The sequence below is a fragment of the Arachis hypogaea genome, chromosome 8, assembly GCF_003086295.3.
Source record: "Arachis hypogaea cultivar Tifrunner chromosome 8, arahy.Tifrunner.gnm2.J5K5, whole genome shotgun sequence".
Taxonomy (NCBI): domain Eukaryota; kingdom Viridiplantae; phylum Streptophyta; class Magnoliopsida; order Fabales; family Fabaceae; genus Arachis; species Arachis hypogaea.
The window spans coordinates 41,575,770-41,595,642 of NC_092043.1; the positions used below are offsets into that span (position 1 = coordinate 41,575,770).

Sequence of the window (19,873 nt, forward strand, 5' to 3'; positions counted from 1 at the left end):
CCAAAGAAGGGGGTCGTCTAATACAATCTGGACAACCAAACTCATCAAAATAATCTACAAACCAAGCTTAACTACCAAATCTCAAAAACAACGAACTTAAACAACAAACAACAAGAAAACCAATTATATATTTGAATAATGTATATTTAGTGTGTTAAGTTTGCAATATTGCAGTTTTGGATATCGTCCAATTCAAATAAGAATTTCAATATAGATTATATTATCTCAAAATTGTGAACCTCTTAAGAGGAGAAAAAACCCCTCAAACTTACATTTAGAGAAATTATATATATATATTGACTAAATGTATGTTTAGCAATATAAGACTCTTTTAATTTCCTTAATTATAACAAGTTTATTTAGGGTTAAACATTATTGAATAGTTTTATATCCAATATATATCATATTAAGTTGGTGAGTAGAGCAATATGTTGGAGACAATAATTTAAAGTTATTTATTTAATTTAATATTTATAATTATATATTTATTATATTTAATATTTTTAATTATTTTAGTAGTAATTAAAAATATAAAATAAAATAAGAAATAATTAAAAAATACAAATAAGATAATTTTAAGCTATTTTAAATTAATTTTTTTATTATCTTTCAGTGTAATAACATTCAATTTGATTGATTTATATTTTATAGTATAATTTTTTTTACATTATTAATTAATATATTATTAAACTAATTAAATAATTTCTTTCAAATAGTACAGGTATAAAAGTGGCTAATAAGCTAAGGCAAATTAAATAACATTTAATTTTCGGGGACAAGTAGAAAGAAACTTTTCAACATGCAGCCAGTGCTGACTGTCTTTAATTTAAATTGGCCTACAAATTAAATATATCAATGCAACTTGATGGGGTCTTATACATTGACCAAACCAATATGATCATAGCAATTACAACGCTACAAGAAATTAATAGAATAGTAACAGATGCGATTAAACAATTGATTTTGATAATGGCTAAAACTTTAATCGTTAAATTAAAAGTAGCGATTAATTTCGATAGTTAATTATTAATGATCAATCTTAATGATTGATTTTTAACTAAGGTTATCAAATTTATATAGAACAATATCAGTCACTAAATCGATCGCAAAATAGTAACTAACTTTTCGATCACTAAATTAATCTTTAAAAAAATCGATCACTAAATAGTAAATAACTATTAACTTTTTAGTTATTAAATCGATTGCAATTTTTTAGTTATTAAATCGATCATTAATACTTTATTTCAAAATCTCTAAATCAGTGACTAAATTAATTACTATTATTACTTTCACAATTATAAATTTTGATCAAATTTCGCATATATTACTATTAAAACTTGATTTTCAAATATAATTTTAATTCAACAAAATATATAAATAATCAAAGACACATCTACTTTTCACACAAATACCAAATAATATTCATAATATCAAGATAGGTAATGAAGAGTAATGTTTACATAATTAATCACTACAACTACTATCGAACCAAGAAAGCAAAATTAAAGAATTCTACAGACCACAATGACCACACTTTCTTTTTTGGCTATCCTCTTCCAACCCCTTTCCACTCTCACATTCTTCAAGTTCACATCTTTATTCTACTCCTTCTTCCTTTTCTCTTTTTTAAGCTTCTTCTCTAACCTTTCTTGCATACCCTTCGTCATCATTTAGGTTTTTTGCAACAAGCAATAATAATAGTACTGTTGTTTTTAGCACAAGTGCAAGTGCTGCAGAGAAATCCATCTAGATATCATAAACAAGTACTTGTAAATCAAAGCTAAGGTCAAACTATGAAACTTACAAAACATAGTTAATAAAGGCGTTACTTTTATATGAAGCGTTTGCCATCAACTTATCCGACAAGAGCAATACGTACATAGATATAGAACTTAGATATCATCATATTACGATTCTTTAGTGGCATGGGTAATATGGAGCAATATATAGATAACTAGAAATTATCTTAAAGTTCACTAATATTTTTTAGATGTTATATGATTAGTTCATTACTCATAAGATAAATGAATACATCACATACCTTGGCATGCCAATATGCAAATATCCATTGGGTTCTGGTGGAAAGCGGGTCAAAACTTTTTTCAACTGTTGCTTGGCATTTACTAAGTTCCCTAAGAAGTGGAAACATGCATAAAATTTAATAAGCAAGTAATACACTGGAAATGGCTCCCATGTAACTTGAAATTGTAATCAGTGTGAAGAATTTGCGTCATAATACTAACACAATAGAACAGGGTCACAATTATGATCAAAATAATGAAGTTGGGTTAATAGTTAAATTAATCCCTAAAAGATAAGGTATTCATCAAATTTGTCCCCGAAAGATTTTTTCAATTAAATTAGTCCTTTAAAGATTACGAATTAATCATATTTGTCCTTCAATTATTTCGCTCACAATTTTCGTCAACGATTGATGATGTGAAATATTAACTGATAGTATATATGACACATAACATGCTCAATTAGACGTTAACTAAATATGTTTACGAAAATCTATCAATTTAGTCATTGGGTCACATTAGGAATAGAATTTTTGTAATTGAAAAAAATGACTAAATTAATAAATTTTCATAAACATATTTGTCAATATCCAATTAGACATATCAGGTATTATATATGTTATTAATTAACGTTTTATAACATCAATCTTTGAAAAAAATTGTTAATGGAATGATTGGAGGACAAATATGATTAATTCACAATTTTTAAAAAACCAATTTAATTGAAGAAATCTTTTAAGGATGAATTTGAAAAATGTCTTATTTTTCAGAAATTAATTTAACTATTAATCCTAATGAAATTAGATACTTTGAAATTACCAAAAAAGACTTGAAACAAACATCATAAATAAGAGTGAGATAAAGCTCGCCTCTACTTTAACAGGCTTCTCTTTCTTCGTTTTAGTAGGCTTGATGATGAATCCATATGAGGAAATATGGCATTCCAAATAGATTCATGCTACTCTTTACTAGTACATGCATATATAAAGCCAAACAAAGCTAGAAAAATGCTAAGAACCTCTCGGTCTTTAACAACATGAAGTAAAATACTAGAAGATCTGTCTTAAAGAGCTGCAACCTCTCCTTAATTTGCACCATTTAGTTTGAGCAAGTGCTCAATCTTCTTTGGATCACCTACCTCCAAAACTAAAAATAAAATCATTATATTATATTCATTCGAGAAATAATGTTACATAAATAATAATTAGGGATAAGTACGATTTTGGTTCCTAACGTAGAGGCCGAAAATTTATTTCGTCTCTGACCTTTTTTTCGCTATAAAATGGTCCCCAAAGTTTCAGTTTGTTTTAAAATCGTCATTTTTACCAATTTTATTTTTTTATTACCAAATTACCCTTCATTAAAAAAATTTTAAAATAAAATAAATATAAAATAAAAAAAAGGAAAGAAAGGGGGATACTGAGAAGCGGAGTGGGTGGGGAGAGAAAGAAAGAAAATTGGAGGGGGGGGGAGGGAGGAGGGGGGTCGAGAAAGGGGGGAGGGTGGAGGGTGGAGAGAAGAGGGATGCCATGCCGCCGCCTGCCGCTTCTTCTTCTTCTTCCTGCCGCCGCGCACCGCCCGCTGTCTCAGACTCCTCGAACCAGAGCTCACCGCCGGCGAGCCTCCCCTACTTCACCATCGCGCAGTAACATGGAGCCTCCCCTGCTTCACCACCGCCAGCGAGCCTCCCTGCTTCCCCTCCCTCAATCCCTGTCACAGAAGGATTCAGAGCTCACCGCCGCCCATTACCCTCCCTCCAGCTCTTTTCTGTCATGCCCAGACTACCGGCGCTCCACCACTGCCTTCTCTGTCCCCTCTTTTCTGTTTTCTATTTTCATAATTCAGCTATCATTTTGCTTTCAATTTCTATTTTTGGTTAGTGTTAGATGCTTGATTTGATTCTGGATTAGTTTAGCTGGATTTTAATTTTCTGTTAGTTGATTTCAGGGTATTGAATTGCTGAAAATTGCTGCTGAATTGTTGTATTGTTGAGCTTCTGTTATTGAATTACTGAAAATTGCTTCTGTTGTTCTTCCACTTTTGCTTGATGTTCTGTTTTTGGTTGATAGTTCTTCTGATTTTCAATTTTCTTGATAGTTCTTATGATGATGATAATGACCATGATGATAATGGTGGTGGTGGTGGTGGGTTCTTCTGATTTTCAATTTTGTTATTGTTGTTGTTGTTATCTATTGTTGGCTATTTTTTTTCCTGCGTTTGTGCATCTGCTTCTGCTTCCGTTAATGTTGAGGAAGAAGATGGGATGGGAGGGTATTTTTGTCCAAAGGACAATTTTAAAACAAATTGAAACATTGGGAACCATTTTGTAGCGAAAAAAAGGTCGGGGACGAAATAAATTTTCAGCCTCTACGTTGGAGACCAAAATCATACTTATCCCTAATAATTAGTTTATTAAAGAAAAAAAAATGAATTGACTTGATGAGTCCAGGGACAGATCCAAAAATATTATTATGGGAGCTAATAACATATATAATATTAAAATATTATACAAAAAATTATATAATGTAAGATGTATTAGAAAATATGCCGATAAAGAATATATTTTAAAGTGTAAAAAATATGTGTGTACTTTTTACTAACGAAGTGGTTGATTCTTCATATAATAAAACTCATTGATAATAGAATTTATGTCAAAGTTTTCAACAATTTTCATTTCAATATAATTAAAAGATAATTAGCAAGAAATTCATCTTTCATTTTGTTTCTGAGTCATTTTTCACAATATTCATAGCTGAAAAAGATCTTTCAGTTGTAGCAATTGAAACAGAGAGAATTAATACAAAATGAATAAAGAAAAACGGTTACAAGAAAAATAAAAGAATTCACTTTATGGAATTTGAAAAATTTTATTTAATTAAAAAATATTAGTAATAATATTTTTTTCAAATTTTTTTAATATTGTTACTTACTTTTTAGATATTAGAAATAATTAATATTTAGGTTGGACTGAACTTTTATTTATAGTAGACTAAATATTAAATAATTTTTTTTAAAAATTAAATCATACTTAATAACTTAATACTATTTTAAAAAGAAAATTGAGGGTTGAGGCTTCCACTCGCCCCCCGTTTGTCCATCCCTACTTGGGTCACGAACTGCTAGACAAAGACACCAGTCACACCCAACATTATTAGATGAACAACAACTTTTTAGCCTAATTTTTATATTGATCATCAAATCAGTCACAAATGATAAATTTAGTAACTAATTTTAGTGACCAACTATTTTTGTCACCTTATATTTTTGTTAGTCACTGAATCGGTCGCTAATTTTATGATTAGCGACCAAGAGACCAAGTTTTTAGCGATCGATTTAGTGACCAATAATTTTTTAGTTTAATTTTTATGTTTGGCTAAATCGGTCACTAATGATAAATAACTGATCGATTTTAGCGACCAACTACTTTTATCGCCTTATATTTTTGTTAGTCACTGAATCAGTCATTAGTTTTATCATTAGCAACCGAGTAGAGACCAGCACTTTAGCAACCGATTTAGTGACCAACAAATTTTCAGAGTAGATTTTAGGTTGATATCTAAATCGGTAATTAATGATAAAATTAGCGGCCGAATTGGTTTTTTATGACAAGAAAAAATGTTGGTCGCTAATTTCTAATTTAGTGACCAACTAGAATAGTTTTAGTAGTGATCGCTAAATCAGTTGCTAAATTATAAATTAACAACTAACCTTTTTTTGGTAAAAGAAAATTGATCAATAGCTAAATCAATTGCTATTAGCAACAGATTTTGTTGGTTGCTAAAATCAATCGTTATTCTAATATTTTTTGTAGTGCAACAACCTCAATTATCTTTCCTTAATTAGGGTATGTTGAAGGTAGATACTACCTAATTGTCCTAAATCTATAACTATAATTTTACCTCCTTATTTTTATATAAATCGTGGTCGATATATATGTTATAGAAAAAAAATATAAAACCTATTGAAGTACCATGATTTATGCTTTTTATTTTGCATGCATGAACCGTTGTTTCTGGCTAAGTTTTGATGATGTCAGAAAAAGCTATCATTTTCACGTGGGAAGACCACGATTTATGTTTAATCCAAAAACCATGGATGAGTGAGACAAAACAATAGGCGAATAAAGCATAAATCGTGGGTTTTAGATCACCCATGATTTAGCGTGATAGATATCTAAAACACACAAGATTCCAACGATTTATGCAAAGAGGTGGCCTATATATAAAACCAGGAGGCACATTTTAGTGAGCCGTTTCAAGGATAAAAAACTTAAACCATAGCAACGATTTACAGTTTTAGAAAAGCTAGTGATCTTGGTGGGTCTCCACACAACACTACAACAGAATGCAGCAATGGATTATCTAGATATCAACTATACTGACCAAATGGGATTGCTCATATCGCAAGAACATAGACAAAGAAATTAGTCTTTTTAAAATTTTTTTGTTCCATTGACTATAATAAATGTAGTGATAGTGTGAATTGCTAATGGGAATTACTATATAGAACATTGTACAATTATAATAGATTGTAACACATTTATAACTGTAGAACTGACATAGTTAGCGCACGTTAGATAAAAAAAATAATTAAATAGGTCACATTACCGAAAGCTGAATTTTTATTGTTAAAACTCTAAAAACATGCATTTGGTTGGATTTTGGTTTTGTAGATGAGTCGTTGTGTTGTTACCGTGAGGAGGTAGCAGAAGATGCCATTACACGAGTGCATCATCCCTTACATTCAGGCTGCTGGGTTATACCAATTTTCTAGGCTTCACGAGTACCAGTTCAAGCTTGATGGACCCTTGTTAGTGCATTTATAGAGTTCTTAAGTCCACACCTTCCATATGCCTTTTGGGAGTACACAATTACATTGTAGGATATTGCCTACTGATTTGGACTTCCAGCGAGTGGGTGTCTGTTAGATTTTGGGTTGCACGTGTCTGAAGGGAGACAAGTATGGATATGGTTTCAAAAGTTATTTGGTGAGCTTCCTCCTACACACCGTCTATTAAACTTGGTTCCAGCAGAGAATTTGGGTTCTCCTAGCAGATGCCAGTAAGGATATTGCGAGGATTTATACTCGAGCATATGTTATGATACTCTTATCGACTTAATTGTTTGGAGATAAGTCTGGTAGTAGAGTACACATTTGCTACTTACCCTATGTTGTAAAGCTGGATGAGTTGGAAAAATATAGTTGGAACTCCGCCATGTTAGCATGGTTGTACCGCTGTATGTGTCGCATTGCCAACCAAAACCTGGTGCAATTAGCTAGTCCATTGACCATTCTCTAGCCACGGATATTTTGGCATTTTTCCATATTTAGATCCCGCAGATATGATTCATTTGTTTGTCCGTTGGCCCTTAGGTAATAGTCTTGGTACATATTTGTTGTTTAATGCAATAGCTAACCATTTAGCTATTTCGTTCGTAACAGTAAGATGATTGCATTGTAGGTAGAAGGGAATTAGTCCTTCGTATCATGAGAAAGAGCCTAGGTTGGTTTATACTAGGTTGAGGCTAGATTTATTCTGATCTATTGAGGTAAGTATCTTTTATATTGTTTAGTTAATGATATTGTAGCGTTAAATATTTTAAAATCGTAAAATGCCACCTTTATGTCTTAACAGTTTTTGTAGAGTTTCGAATTGAAAGTTATGAGAATTTAAGGATGATGATAAATAGTGACAGTTGGAGATTTTTGGTTCTACATTCTTCTCTTTTCCTCAGCTGCTTTCCCTCACTAGATGGGGTTATGGGTGTTGAAAGAAGTGTTGAGAGTGTTATAAGTGTGGACTTAGGCCTAGTGATGCCAGGTTCAATCAGTTTTAGCTTATTGATCCAACTTTAGACCAAAATTTTTAAAATTAATATTTTAATTTGTATTTTAGATATTTTTATTTTCTCCAATTATAAATTTTAAAATTTTAACTTTCTTTACTCATAATTAATTTATTAATTACAATCTAACCGAATTTTACAAAGAATCTCATAATCTATTTAAAAAAAAAAAAAAAAAAAAAAAAAAAACCTTTCCGGTAGATCCCGACACATTCTGCTATATATAAGTTCAAACACTCAAAAAACTTTTAAATTCTTTTTTTTTTTTAGATTTGACCAAGAATCAAACGCAATTCAATTCCTTTTTCGTTTGCTTTCACCGAATTCAGTTAGTTGAAAACCATTTTCAGCAATACTCATGTACTGGCCAAATTATACAAGGTGGATAAGATACGGCCTTGCTAAGAAATATATGGAAACAAATGGAATTTGTAAATGAATTATCAAATATACAGGTAATCAAGATGTACAGTTCTTGGAAAAAAGAAAAGGAAAAAAAAAACAACAGAAAAACTTACGACAAAATAGGAACATATTTAATCACCAATCGTTTGGAATTAGGAAGCATGAATTAAAATCGACTATGCTACATGTACATCAAAATCAACCACCAAAGTCAGCTACCAGTTTAAAATACATATTAAAATATAAATACATATTAAAAATAAATTAAACCATACATACATTTGTATACAAATACATTGGTGGCTAATTTTAATAGCTGATTTTGGTATACAAATAGCATTTTTAAATTACAATTTACCTTCAAACTTTTATGCCATGGCACTTTAGTTTCTCGTTTACCAAGATAAAGATCAAAGTGAATATTACTTTGCAATATCTTGTAATGCATAACAACGCCTAGTCTTTTATCTTCTGGACTCCAGCCCATCGAGCAAAATCCACCCACCTACTTACACGTGTGTAAAAAGGCAATGAGAAGGGAAGAGAATGCATTTATGGCAGCATAATAATTAATAACAATAACAATAGTAAATCAATTGAGGTAAATGAATAATCTTACAGAAGAGAACCCCAGTAAGTGTTGGCAGTTCTAACAGCAAAGTAAGCTGCACTTAGCATAAGCTTGTTTTGCCTTAGCAGCGGTTCTAGAATCCGTTGCTCAATAATTCCTGCAAGTATTTGGTACCTGATCACAAACACAAACACAAACGCAAATCCTTAATATGATGTTAAAACAATATATGCATACATTAATAACGTTCTTTAAATCTCAATATATAAGGAATAGATCACTATGCATAAGTTCTTTAAATCATCTTTTGTAATGTAGTCTGACATATATCTATCATAAAGGTAAAAAATGCACAAGCATCCTAAGTTAACAGAGTTTGGAGAAGGGCCGCTCCCAAAGGATGTAATATACGCAGTCTAATCCGATAGTTACATCAGTGATTATTTCCATGACTTAAACCCAAGATCTTGAGGTCACATGGGGACATCTCAACCGTTGCTCTAGGACTTTCCCTCATCAAAGGTAATGGCAGGAAATCTTTTACCCAGTAATTGATTAGATCATAGTCACACTCACATAATCGCTCTTTTAAAATGTTGCATAGTTACCATAGTTACTTGTTTTTATTTTTTGAGTGGTTAGTTGTTTCTAGACAGCTAATATTTCTACAGTAACTCAGTTATATTGATATAACTGAAGATACTACTATAAAAAGGATTCACTATAACAAGTGAGAAATCCCAATGTCAGCACTCACCATTAGAAATAGGTTTATTTTATCATAGTCTGTTTAACTTCTTGTTCCAGTGTTTTGTTGATAAATCCCTTGCTTGCCCCATAATTAAGGTATATCTACTATATATAGAGATTCACCAAGGTATATGAGGTTAGATGGAAAGGGTTGTCCTTATAATTACAGGTTTAACCTGAATCACTCACAAAGTCACAAGACTAAATAATCCTCGTTCAACAAGAGAGAGCAGGAATTATGTCATTTCCTGGAACTGCCTTGATTATGATATCCAAATCCATCAAAGACATATTGAAAGCAAAAACGAAAATTAACAGAAAAACAGGGCTAAAGAACATTTATAATACATGGTTTCGCTAGAATGCATACCTGATGTTGCTAACCACCACCATGTAAACTCCGTATGCAACACTGGTTGATATTACAGGTAAGTTCTCAATCTCAGAAGCCAATTTTTTTTTAACAACCTTCTGTGCATTGATCAATGCATTTGTAATGCTTATACCGACCTGAAAAGGCACATACACCAGTTATATCACCAGGGTATAGCTACTATTATTCCATTTCATTAAGTAATTAACTTCTGGTAATTGGTATGTTCAATAGAAGATAAAATACATTTCTATAGGATATCTGTTTGGCTCGGTCCCTCTTACAAATAACATGGACCAAGGAAGAGGCAACCTCAAAGGCAATGTGTTCAGAATAAATTTTGATATCTCATGTACGTTCTCCATTAAATATGATACATATCTGAAATATTTCCTATATATTCTTTTCGGTTCTTGTTTTTCCATGTTGCCTAGGTGGTCTATATACTATATCATGTGATTGTGCACTCCATAAATTCTTTTGTTAATGAATGGAAGTGAAGTAGGAAGCAAGTCAATTTGGAAATAAAATGGCTTTGCCTGATTAGCAAGCAAGGCAATGAAAATGGTGCAGGAAATACAAAATCAAGGTCACGGTTCAAGCCGTTGAATCAGCCACTCATGCAAATTATTAGGTTACGCTGCCTATATTACACCCTTTGGGTGCATCCCTTCCCTGAATCTTGCGTTAACGCAGAATGCTTATGCACCTACTGCCCTTTTATTATCTTTTTTCTTAGTTTGGTATTTTGAAGAGTGATCTAATTGAATTAGAGCAATTTCTGCTGATGTACCCAAAAAACAGAACAAGCTAAAATGGAACTTTTGTGAAGAATGTAAGGTGCTAATTTACCAGTGATGCACCAGTCCCGACCACAAATAGTTTTGCCCCATTCCGCTGCATAAGAGATGGAAATGATCATCACTTTCAAAAAACATAACTATTTTGCTAGCTTTAAATGATCCAACACATACCACTATAGCACCTATTCGCTGTATAAGTGTATATGATGTTCCAGCCAAAGCCACCTGTTGAGAAACTGAAATATAATCAACATTTAATTGTACTACAACTACTAGTTATCATGGTTGTATCACAGCTAAAACAAAAACATGCAAAAAAAAAAGTACAATGAAAAGCATTTTCAGGATGCTTACCTGAAAAGCATTCTCAGGACAGCCATAGAAGAATTTAGCAATAGGTCCAGCACTAACTGCTGGAGGGCATTTGAGAGGAACTGCAGGAGCAGGAAACCATACAAGCACGAAACCTGTTACAATGCCTGTTACCTAAGATTAATTTAAAAAGTGAATTAGACAATGTTGAATTCTCACTAAGCTAAGCTAACTAATTCTTCAGACTGCAAGAAATTTAGCATTAATTCATCAAAATTTTATATGACCAGTACAAAAGGGAACATGTGAATGCAAGCAACTTCTAGCAATGAAGGGGATAAAAAATATACATTGATTTTGAATGTATTAGCAGGCTTCCATATATATTCTCAAGGAAAGTGGAACTTCAAACAAGTTATTATCTTCATTAATAATATTGTTCCATATATGTTTAAGCATGTATACATTTAAGTTCAATACTGATTTCATTTTAGAGGCAAGAAGGAGAAGAAGCGATCAGATGGCATGTTGAACTGTTGTTGAGGTATATGACTCATTTCAATGGCTAAACTACCAGGCATTAAGTACTTGAACTAAGATATCATATTATACAACTTATAATTTACCAAACTTCTATATCTAACCCTGCTCTTTGTCTTAGACTTCACTAGTTAGCCCAAATTCACCTGGATAGTGTAAAATCAACTTTGACTATGTAGCACAGCATCATTTGCAGCACCAGAACAGATGTTAATGTATTGTAAAATATAAACTAAGTTTGTGCGAATTACATAGTCTTTGTCCTTCTGAATTATTGTCAAAAGTCAGATTAAAGATGGAATATATATATAGACCATAGCATTTCAAACCCAAAGTTAGGTGAGTGGCTGTAAATTTCTAAAATTCCTTCCTTAGGTAATAACCATGAGTGAAAAGATAAAGCTAAAGAAAGAAGAGTATATATTTTTCACAAGCATACCACATTGGCAACAACAAAATCCAGCTCCTTAGTAAATTTTTCTTTACGCCGCTCCAGTTCTGCAGCAGCCTGAAAACGCACACAAGAAATAAAAAAAATTTCATGTTAAATAATTTTCAAACAACTCTTAACTAAATGAAGGAGGAGGACTAATGCCAAGCAAAGTACTAGAGGGATAGTATAAATTTTTAATTCTATCACATATTGACACTTCACTAATACTCTTTTATATTCCAAAAATTATTTATCCCTCACTTCCGTTGCTGTTGAAGAAAATTACAGTGAACCACCATTCTCTATCCCACAAAAGTGACCATTTCTCTAAAAAAAAATACGAAGACCAATAATACTTGACAAAATGTCCCGAAAATGATTTTACTTACATTTTAATTTTGAGATGAACAATATTAAGTGTTTTAAAATTGGTGAACTTTTGTGCAGTTAATTTCATGTGAAGTTAATAGTTGAGAGTGTTAGATAATAATCTAGTCAAATCTGTCAAATCATTTAACGATTCTCAACTATCAACTTCACATAAAGTTAACTGTACCTGAATTTTCACCTTTAAAATTTTTGGCTAATACTTACTTAGTTCTAAACACTAAAGAACTAAGTTTTAAATTTGAAATACTAAATTTAAATTCTAATAGCATAAAAATAACATATTAGTTTAAAATATTAACTAATATTAATCAAATATTGATTCCCTAATATTTTTCTTTCAATTATTTCGTCAAAAATTAAATTGTTAGCATTACACTCTTTTGGTGGATAGATTGGCATTTTACAAAACAAAATTATAAAAAAATATATTCTATGCATATTAAAAAGTAATTATTAAATTAATTATTATATAATTGTATATTTATATATGCATATATTTTAAATTAAAAATTGAATTTTATAATAAAATAATCAAATTTAAAATAAAAAAATTATTCAAAATATCAAATATATATTTCTATAATTTATAATTGGTGGGTCATTTTGTTTTTGAGATTGTTTGGTGTGAAGAGGCTTCGGTTCATAACGTTATCTTATTTTAGCAATCATCAATAAGAATGCAAAAGATAAAAAAACCTTTGTAAAGATGACAACAACACACTCCATGATAAGCTTGGCTAAGAACAAATCATCCGCTAGCAACCTCTCCTTAAATCCTCCGAACTTCAGCAACCACCGCATCCCGGCCGACTTCTCCAACTCGAAGTACCTCTGCAGTATCAATCCCGGCACACGCCCCGCCGCCACAGCTGCTGCCAAATCCGACGGCAGACTCTCCAGCGACCTTCCGGCCTCCGCCAGCACTAGCATGGCCTCTTCCCTGTTCATGTCCCGTTCTTCCTCATCTTCACCACTACCGCCGCTGCCGCCCCCTCCCCCGCCGTTCCCGGGGGCTCCGCCGCCATTCCCAGTTGAGAAAACGACGGTAGCTGGAGAATGGAGAAAATTGGTGTGCGTGAGGATGGGTTCACATGAGCGATTGAGCTTGGAATTGAAGAGGATGAAGGTCCCATGGTAGGTTACGATGGTGAAGCTCTGTAGAGAAGAGTGGCCGCAATGGTAGAAGTTGGCTTGGGTGTGAGGGCGAAGAGAGAAAGTGCGCGCGGAGATATGGGAGAAGGAAGCCATGGCCATTTTAGCGAGAGGAGTTGATGGCAGTTAAAAATGGAGGGATTATGGAGGGAGAGTCACAATTTTGATAAGCTACTTGTTCATTTTGTCTATTGTCGTGCGACCCATTCGGGAACTTTTTATATTAAAGTGGTGAGGAACGGCTAGGGGCAGTGATTTTGGTGTTTTGTAATCATTAAGTGGTGATTAATAGTGTTTTTAATTATGTGAGATGAGCAATGTTAGGGGCCACCAAATGTTGTGATTGGTAGCCATCAATTCATCTAATGACTTATTTTTTTTAATAAAATTATTGGTCCTAGATTTTTTCATGTGAGATTATATCTAATGATAGGAGATTACTCACTTTTATTTTGATGGTTAAATATTCGTCAAAAAATACAAAAGTATAGGTAATCAACAATATTTTTGAACAATGTGTGAACAATGTAAATTAATAAGGTTAAAAAAGTAAATTTAAATTAGTAATATTAAATTAGGGTGTAGTGTATTTTTATTTGATTGGTGGTTGTTCATGTTGTTCAAAATAGTCATTGTCTACCTAGCATTCTCCTTTTTTAAAATGTGGATTGTTGGGGTGTTATATTCAAATGTGAAATTGTTTAACTAGAGAAGCAGAAATCAGATCATCCGATTTATTAAAGGTACAGAAATCAGACCGTCCGATTTCTAGAGATACAGAAATTGGACCGTTCGATTTGTGAGAGGTACACAAATTGGACCGTCCAATTTGTGTTAAAAAAAATTAAAAAAATTGAGGTACAGAAATCAGACCCTTCGATTTGTATATTTTTCACAATTTTAAAAAACATAAAAAATTATAATATTAAGGTATATCACCGCTTTTACTTCCATAATAAAAAAAATTTGCCCCTATTCGAACAACACAAACTAAATTATTGGTAACAATGAATAAAATGATCAGAGAAAAGTATAAATAGCTTGTTGACTTTTTTTATTCCAAACATTTAAGCGTTGAAAATTTAAAAATACATTTAAGATTTTAATTTTTTTAAAAATTTGGGCATATCAATTTCTTATGTTTACTTAGATTTGTCAGATCTAACGAAAAAATTGAACATAACTCTTATTGTACTGATCTGGTTGATACGAATATATACGTGAGAGAGTTATTATTATTAAAATTGGACAAATTAAACACAAGGATCAATATATCTAAATTTCAAAGAAATCAAGAACTTAAATGTATTTTTAAATTTTTAGGAATGTAAATATTTAGAAACTAAAATATCAGGGATCAATTTTACATTTTCTCAAATTATTATTCCATTCATATTTCTGTCTAATAAAAGTAATAATATTATAAAATCATAATTTTTTAAAAATAAACTGTATGTAATTATTTAATTTTTGTTATGCAATAAAAAACTTAATAATATTAAAGAGTTTATCAAACTAGAAAAAAAAAGATACATATAATGTTTATATAATCTTGTTATAATAAATATTTTTTAAGCTTGATTATTAGTATATTAAATTATAAATTTTAATAGTGATAAAAAAAATTAACTCTTTTTATTTATATCTTAGTCATTATCTTGTAAACACTCATTTATATAATGTTTTTAAAAGCTATAAATATTAACCACACAATAAAAATTAGATTCGAGGACTTAATTAAAATTCTATTGACAAAAAAAATTCATCTAAAAACAGATAAAGTATATTTAAAGTCAATGACAAGGCAATTATTCAACAAAAATAACAAGAACACAAGTATATTTAAATAGAAATGCAATGATTACGTATGTCAAAAATCCCAATGCTATTAGATCCGTCTCTAAATTTGAAAGCTGGTGTCCTCTGTTACCGTGTCTTTGCGCAGCTTCTATTCTATAAGTTAAATCTCATTTTGGTTCCTGAAATTGATGAGTTGTATTGATTTAATTTTCCAGATTCTGATTGCACTAAATTAATCTTTTAGATTTAAAAAAATACACCACGTTAATCCTTAGTTTATTTTTTGTCACCGAAAGACTGACGCCGTAGTGACGTAGTCAAATAGTGCCACGCTGGACACTAGAAAACGGCTTCGTTTTTAAATTGGCGCTAAAAAACTCCTTTGAACGACGTTGTTTCTATGCGATGGAAAACAAAACGTTGACCTCTCCCTCTTTTATCTCCACTCTTTGTCTTCAACTCCTCCGTGAGTGACGCAGAGGAAAAACGTCTCTCTTCCATTACTCACTCAAAATATAAACGAGTAACTGCATTAGGATTCTCGGAGACTGCTGGATCACGAGTGAACACTGTACAGTTGTCTGAGGAGGTTCTTTGCCGCTACAAGGAGCTTCTGTTCCGTCACCGAGATTAGTGAATATTTTAAAATTTTATTTTTTCAAATTTTAGGGAATGCGTTGATGGTTGTCGATCATAGTTTATTACTTTGTATATTGTTCTTTCCTAAGGTTTGTAGTGAAATTTGGGCTAGGATTTTATTTCGATGTTATCTGCAACTATTTTTTTGGAATTTGTCTTCATGCTCTATTCCGATGGTGGATAAATTTGTTTTAGTTTGATATATGTTTCTGTCATGTATGAATGTAGTTGATGAAAACTATCTTAAAAGGATCATTGTGTGGAACTGGTGCTGAAAAGAAATTTTTTTGAATCATGCAGATGGATGTGCACTTAGATATTATGTTCCACCATGAAAAAAAGTTTCAGAAAGATGAAAACGGAATGACTATTTATTCTCCTAATAAAAAGGCATGCGTTGGTGACATTGATGTAGATACTTTAGATGTTTTTTGGGTGAGAAATTATTATAAAGAACTAGGATATGATAGGATAGGAGAATGTTGGTGGCATGTGCCCGGGAGGACTTTAGACATTGGGTTAAGAGCTCTAAATTGTGATGATGAGTTGAGAGAGATGTGTTTCATGGGTGAAAAGAATGATCGGCTGGTTGATGTTTACTTTGAGCATGTCGTTTCAACATCAGAAATTCTTGAGAAAAATGAGATTGTGGAGTATGTTGAGGGTGACCATGATTATTTGAGAGAGGTTAGTGATGAAGCTGACAAGGAACTCCTACAAGACAAGACCCAAAACCAAACTAATATACCCACTGTCCCTGCTGATGAGACTCCATTCACCAACAACAATGAACCAATTCATAATACCTCACCACCCAAGACCACAGAACCAACAGATCCTGGTGCTAATAACCCAACACCCCAAAACAATAATCCTACTACCACATCCAACTCTAATCCTAGCCAAGCTACTACTGCAAAGTCTGTTACCAATACTCCTCTAGTTACCCCAAAAACTAAACCCAATTCAAATGCCAACCCAAATTCGAAATCCAATACTACATCATCACATAAGGCCACTACCAATCCGAAGAATGCCTCTAAGCCCAAGCCCAAGTCCAACCAGAATTCTATGTCCAAGCCCAAACAAAATCCAAAGCCCAAGATCACAACTAAAGCCTATTGCACAAGGTCTGCTTCAAAAGTGAGGAAGGGGCAGCAACATGACAAGAAAAAACAAGTGCTGAGGTTGTCTTCTTCTGAAGATGAACACACTATAAAGGACAGTTCATATGATCCTGGGAGAGATAGTAGCTCAAGTGATGATGATGTTGTTGAAAAAAATGTGAGACCAAGAAAAGAGAGCTTGGGTTGAAGCATGCACCTGCTGAGGGACTAGCAAAGTCTAAGAGAAAGTTTCTTAACGATGATGATGCATTGGTGGTGGATGATGAGGAGTGTGAGGTAGACTTAAGTTTCTTAGAAGTCCCTGTCACAGGAGATGAAAACTTGGACAACGCTTTGGATCCTAGAGTAGAGTTTGATGGTGCCAACTCTTGGCACTCGGAGGAAATGAAGACTCCTCCTCCTTCGGAAGTTGAATTTTCTGAAGAAGAGCCAGATGACGTATTCCCGGTATTTAGAGATGGTATTCGGTTCGGTGATTTAAAACTTGAGGTGGGAATGAAGTTTAATATAAAGTCTGAGTTTAGAGAGACAGTGAGAGAGTTTACAATTCAAGAAGGTAGGCGGATTCAGTTTATTAAGAACGATGCTGTGAGATGCAGGACTATCTGTAAGGCTGAGGAGTGCAAGTGGGTGGTATATGCCTCACGAGATCATGAGGAGACATGTTGGCAGATAAAAACCTTCAATGATGACCACACATGTGCTAGAGAAGCCACCAACCAAGCTGCAAATAGGAACTGGTTGACTAGCAAGTTAGTGAAGAAGGTTAGAAAATATCCTAACTTCAGACAATGTGAGGCAGCTGTCTACTTCAAGTCCAAGTGTAATCTGGTGTTAAACAGAAATTCAATTTCTAGAGCCTTGGCAGACCTTAGAGCTGTGGTGTATGGAGATGAGAAGGCCCAGTATGCAATGGTCAGGGACTACGGAGAAACCCTCTTGAAGTGTAATCCGGGTTCAACAGTTAGAATTGGAACTATCCCTCAACCAGATGGGGAGGTGATCTTTCAGAGGATGTAAGTATGTATTAGTGGGTGCAAAAATGGTTTTAAGGCAGGGTGTAGGCGACTGATTGGTTTAGATGGTGCGTTCCTTAAAACACAAACTGGAGGCCAGATTTTATCCGCAATGGGTCAGGACGCAAATCATCACATCTATGTTATAGCTTGGGCAATTGTGGATGTCGAAAACACAGAGAAATGGAGGTGGTTTCTGGAGCTACTCCATGAGGACTTCGGAGACCATAAAGAAAACAAATGGTGCTTCATGAGCGACATGCAGAAGGTAAATATAAATTGCTACTCCATGCCCTTTCACAGTATACTCTATTAGTAGAACAGTTCTTAAGGTGTAGCCTATTGCTAGTTAATGTAAGTTGTTCGTTAATGAGTCCACATGTTGGTCTGAATAGATGTGAACTGACTGATTATACTGATTATTTCTTAGTATTCTTTATTGGTAATATGACTCAGGGACTATTATGTGTCACGAATTGTAACTCAGGAACTATTATGTGTCAAGATTTGTAACTCAAGGACTCTTATGTGTCACGATTTGTAACTCAGGGACTATTATGTATCACTAAGTGTATCTGATTCACATGCAGGGCCTACTTTCTGCAGTCCAGGAGGTAATACCTCATGTCCACCATAGGTTCTGCGTGTGGCACTTATGGAGAAATTTTAACAAGCAGTGGAAGGGTTTAGAGTTAAGGGGTTACTTTGGAAATGCGCACGATCAACAACTTATCAAGATTTCTTTGACAATATGAAGAAGATTAAGAAAATTAATGAAGAGGCCTGGAATTACCTGAACAAGTGGCCTATGGAGTCGTGGACAAAGTCAGCATTTAGTCATGTTCCTAAACTTGATAATATCTGCAATAACGCTTGCGAGGTCTTTAATGCAAGAATTAAGGAAGCAAGGGCCAAACCAATCATCACGCTACTTGAGGAGGTCAAAATGTTTGTCATGAGAACAATCGCTAAAAACAAAGTTAAGTTATCCAACCATGTGGGAAAGCTACCACCAGTGGTTCAAAGTAGGTTGGACAAGATCAGGAAGGAGTCTAAAAGTTGGATGCCAATCTGGACTGGGGATGATAAGTATGAGAAGTTTGAAGTGTATGGTCATCCAACTAACATGGTAGTGGATTTGGGCAAGCGACTCTGCACATGTCAATTTTGGATGCTAACAGGTAATTAAGAAGCCTTTAGGACCTGTGTATTTACAATTTATTAAATAATTTGATAACACATTACTTTGTTAATTACTTTAGGAATGCCCTGTGTGCATGCGTGTGCAGCACTCGCTAGGGTGAATAAGAAACCTGAAGATTTCTGTCATAAGTGGCTCACCATGGACGCATATAGAGACACTAATGCACATTGTGTAAATCCATTGCCTGGACAATCTCTTTGAAAAAAATCTGAGCAGAATAAACCACAAGCTCCAAAGAAAAAGAAGAAGACTGGACCATTAACAAATAAAAGGAGAAAGGATGCAGATGAGGGTAATGGAGGAAGCAAGAAATCTAAGGTGACTGGGACTCTAAAGAGACAACTAAAACCATTTACTTTCAAATACTATCTACAAAAGGGGCACACAAAGAGGGGTTGTCAAAAAAAGAGAGCAGCTGATGTTGCTCAAGCTCTTGCAGATGCAGTTGCAGCTGCAGCTGCTGCTAACACAAAGCCCACTGCACAAGAAAA

At 33.2% G+C, this 19,873-nt stretch overlaps 1 protein-coding gene and 1 long non-coding RNA gene across 2 annotated transcripts; both read right to left on the reverse strand.

Moving 5' to 3' along the window:
- Window positions 1-1,397: 1,397 nt before the first annotated feature.
- LOC140174613 (uncharacterized) lies at window positions 1,398-2,240 on the reverse strand. Its single transcript, XR_011864350.1, has 2 exons — window positions 2,042-2,240; window positions 1,398-1,730 (listed from the first exon to the last, which is right to left on the reverse strand). It is a non-coding gene; the product is annotated as an uncharacterized lncRNA (long non-coding RNA).
- Window positions 2,241-8,278: 6,038 nt separating this feature from the next.
- Window positions 8,279-14,034, reverse strand: LOC112707525 (protein RETICULATA-RELATED 4, chloroplastic). Its single transcript, XM_025759286.3, has 8 exons — window positions 13,141-14,034; window positions 12,061-12,129; window positions 11,124-11,255; window positions 10,941-10,994; window positions 10,819-10,863; window positions 9,964-10,103; window positions 8,892-9,017; window positions 8,279-8,777 (listed from the first exon to the last, which is right to left on the reverse strand). Exons 1-8 carry the CDS (start codon window positions 13,696-13,698, stop codon window positions 8,729-8,731), a joined length of 1,173 nt encoding a protein of 390 aa, XP_025615071.1. The 5' UTR covers window positions 13,699-14,034; the 3' UTR covers window positions 8,279-8,728.
- Window positions 14,035-19,873: the final 5,839 nt, after the last annotated feature.

Bases quoted from the DNA above. Each gene is read 5' to 3' on its own strand.
- LOC112707525 (XM_025759286.3), bottom strand. From the start codon at position 13,698: ATGGCCATGGCTTCCTTCTCCCATATCTCCGCGCGCACTTTCTCTCTT. The intron at 10,104-10,818 runs GTAAATTAGCAC...GTGCCTTTTCAG, and splicing joins TCGGGACTGGTGCATCACTG to GTCGGTATAAGCATTACAAA. The intron at 9,018-9,963 runs GTATGCATTCTA...GTTTGTGATCAG, and splicing joins GTGGTGGTTAGCAACATCAG to GTACCAAATACTTGCAGGAA.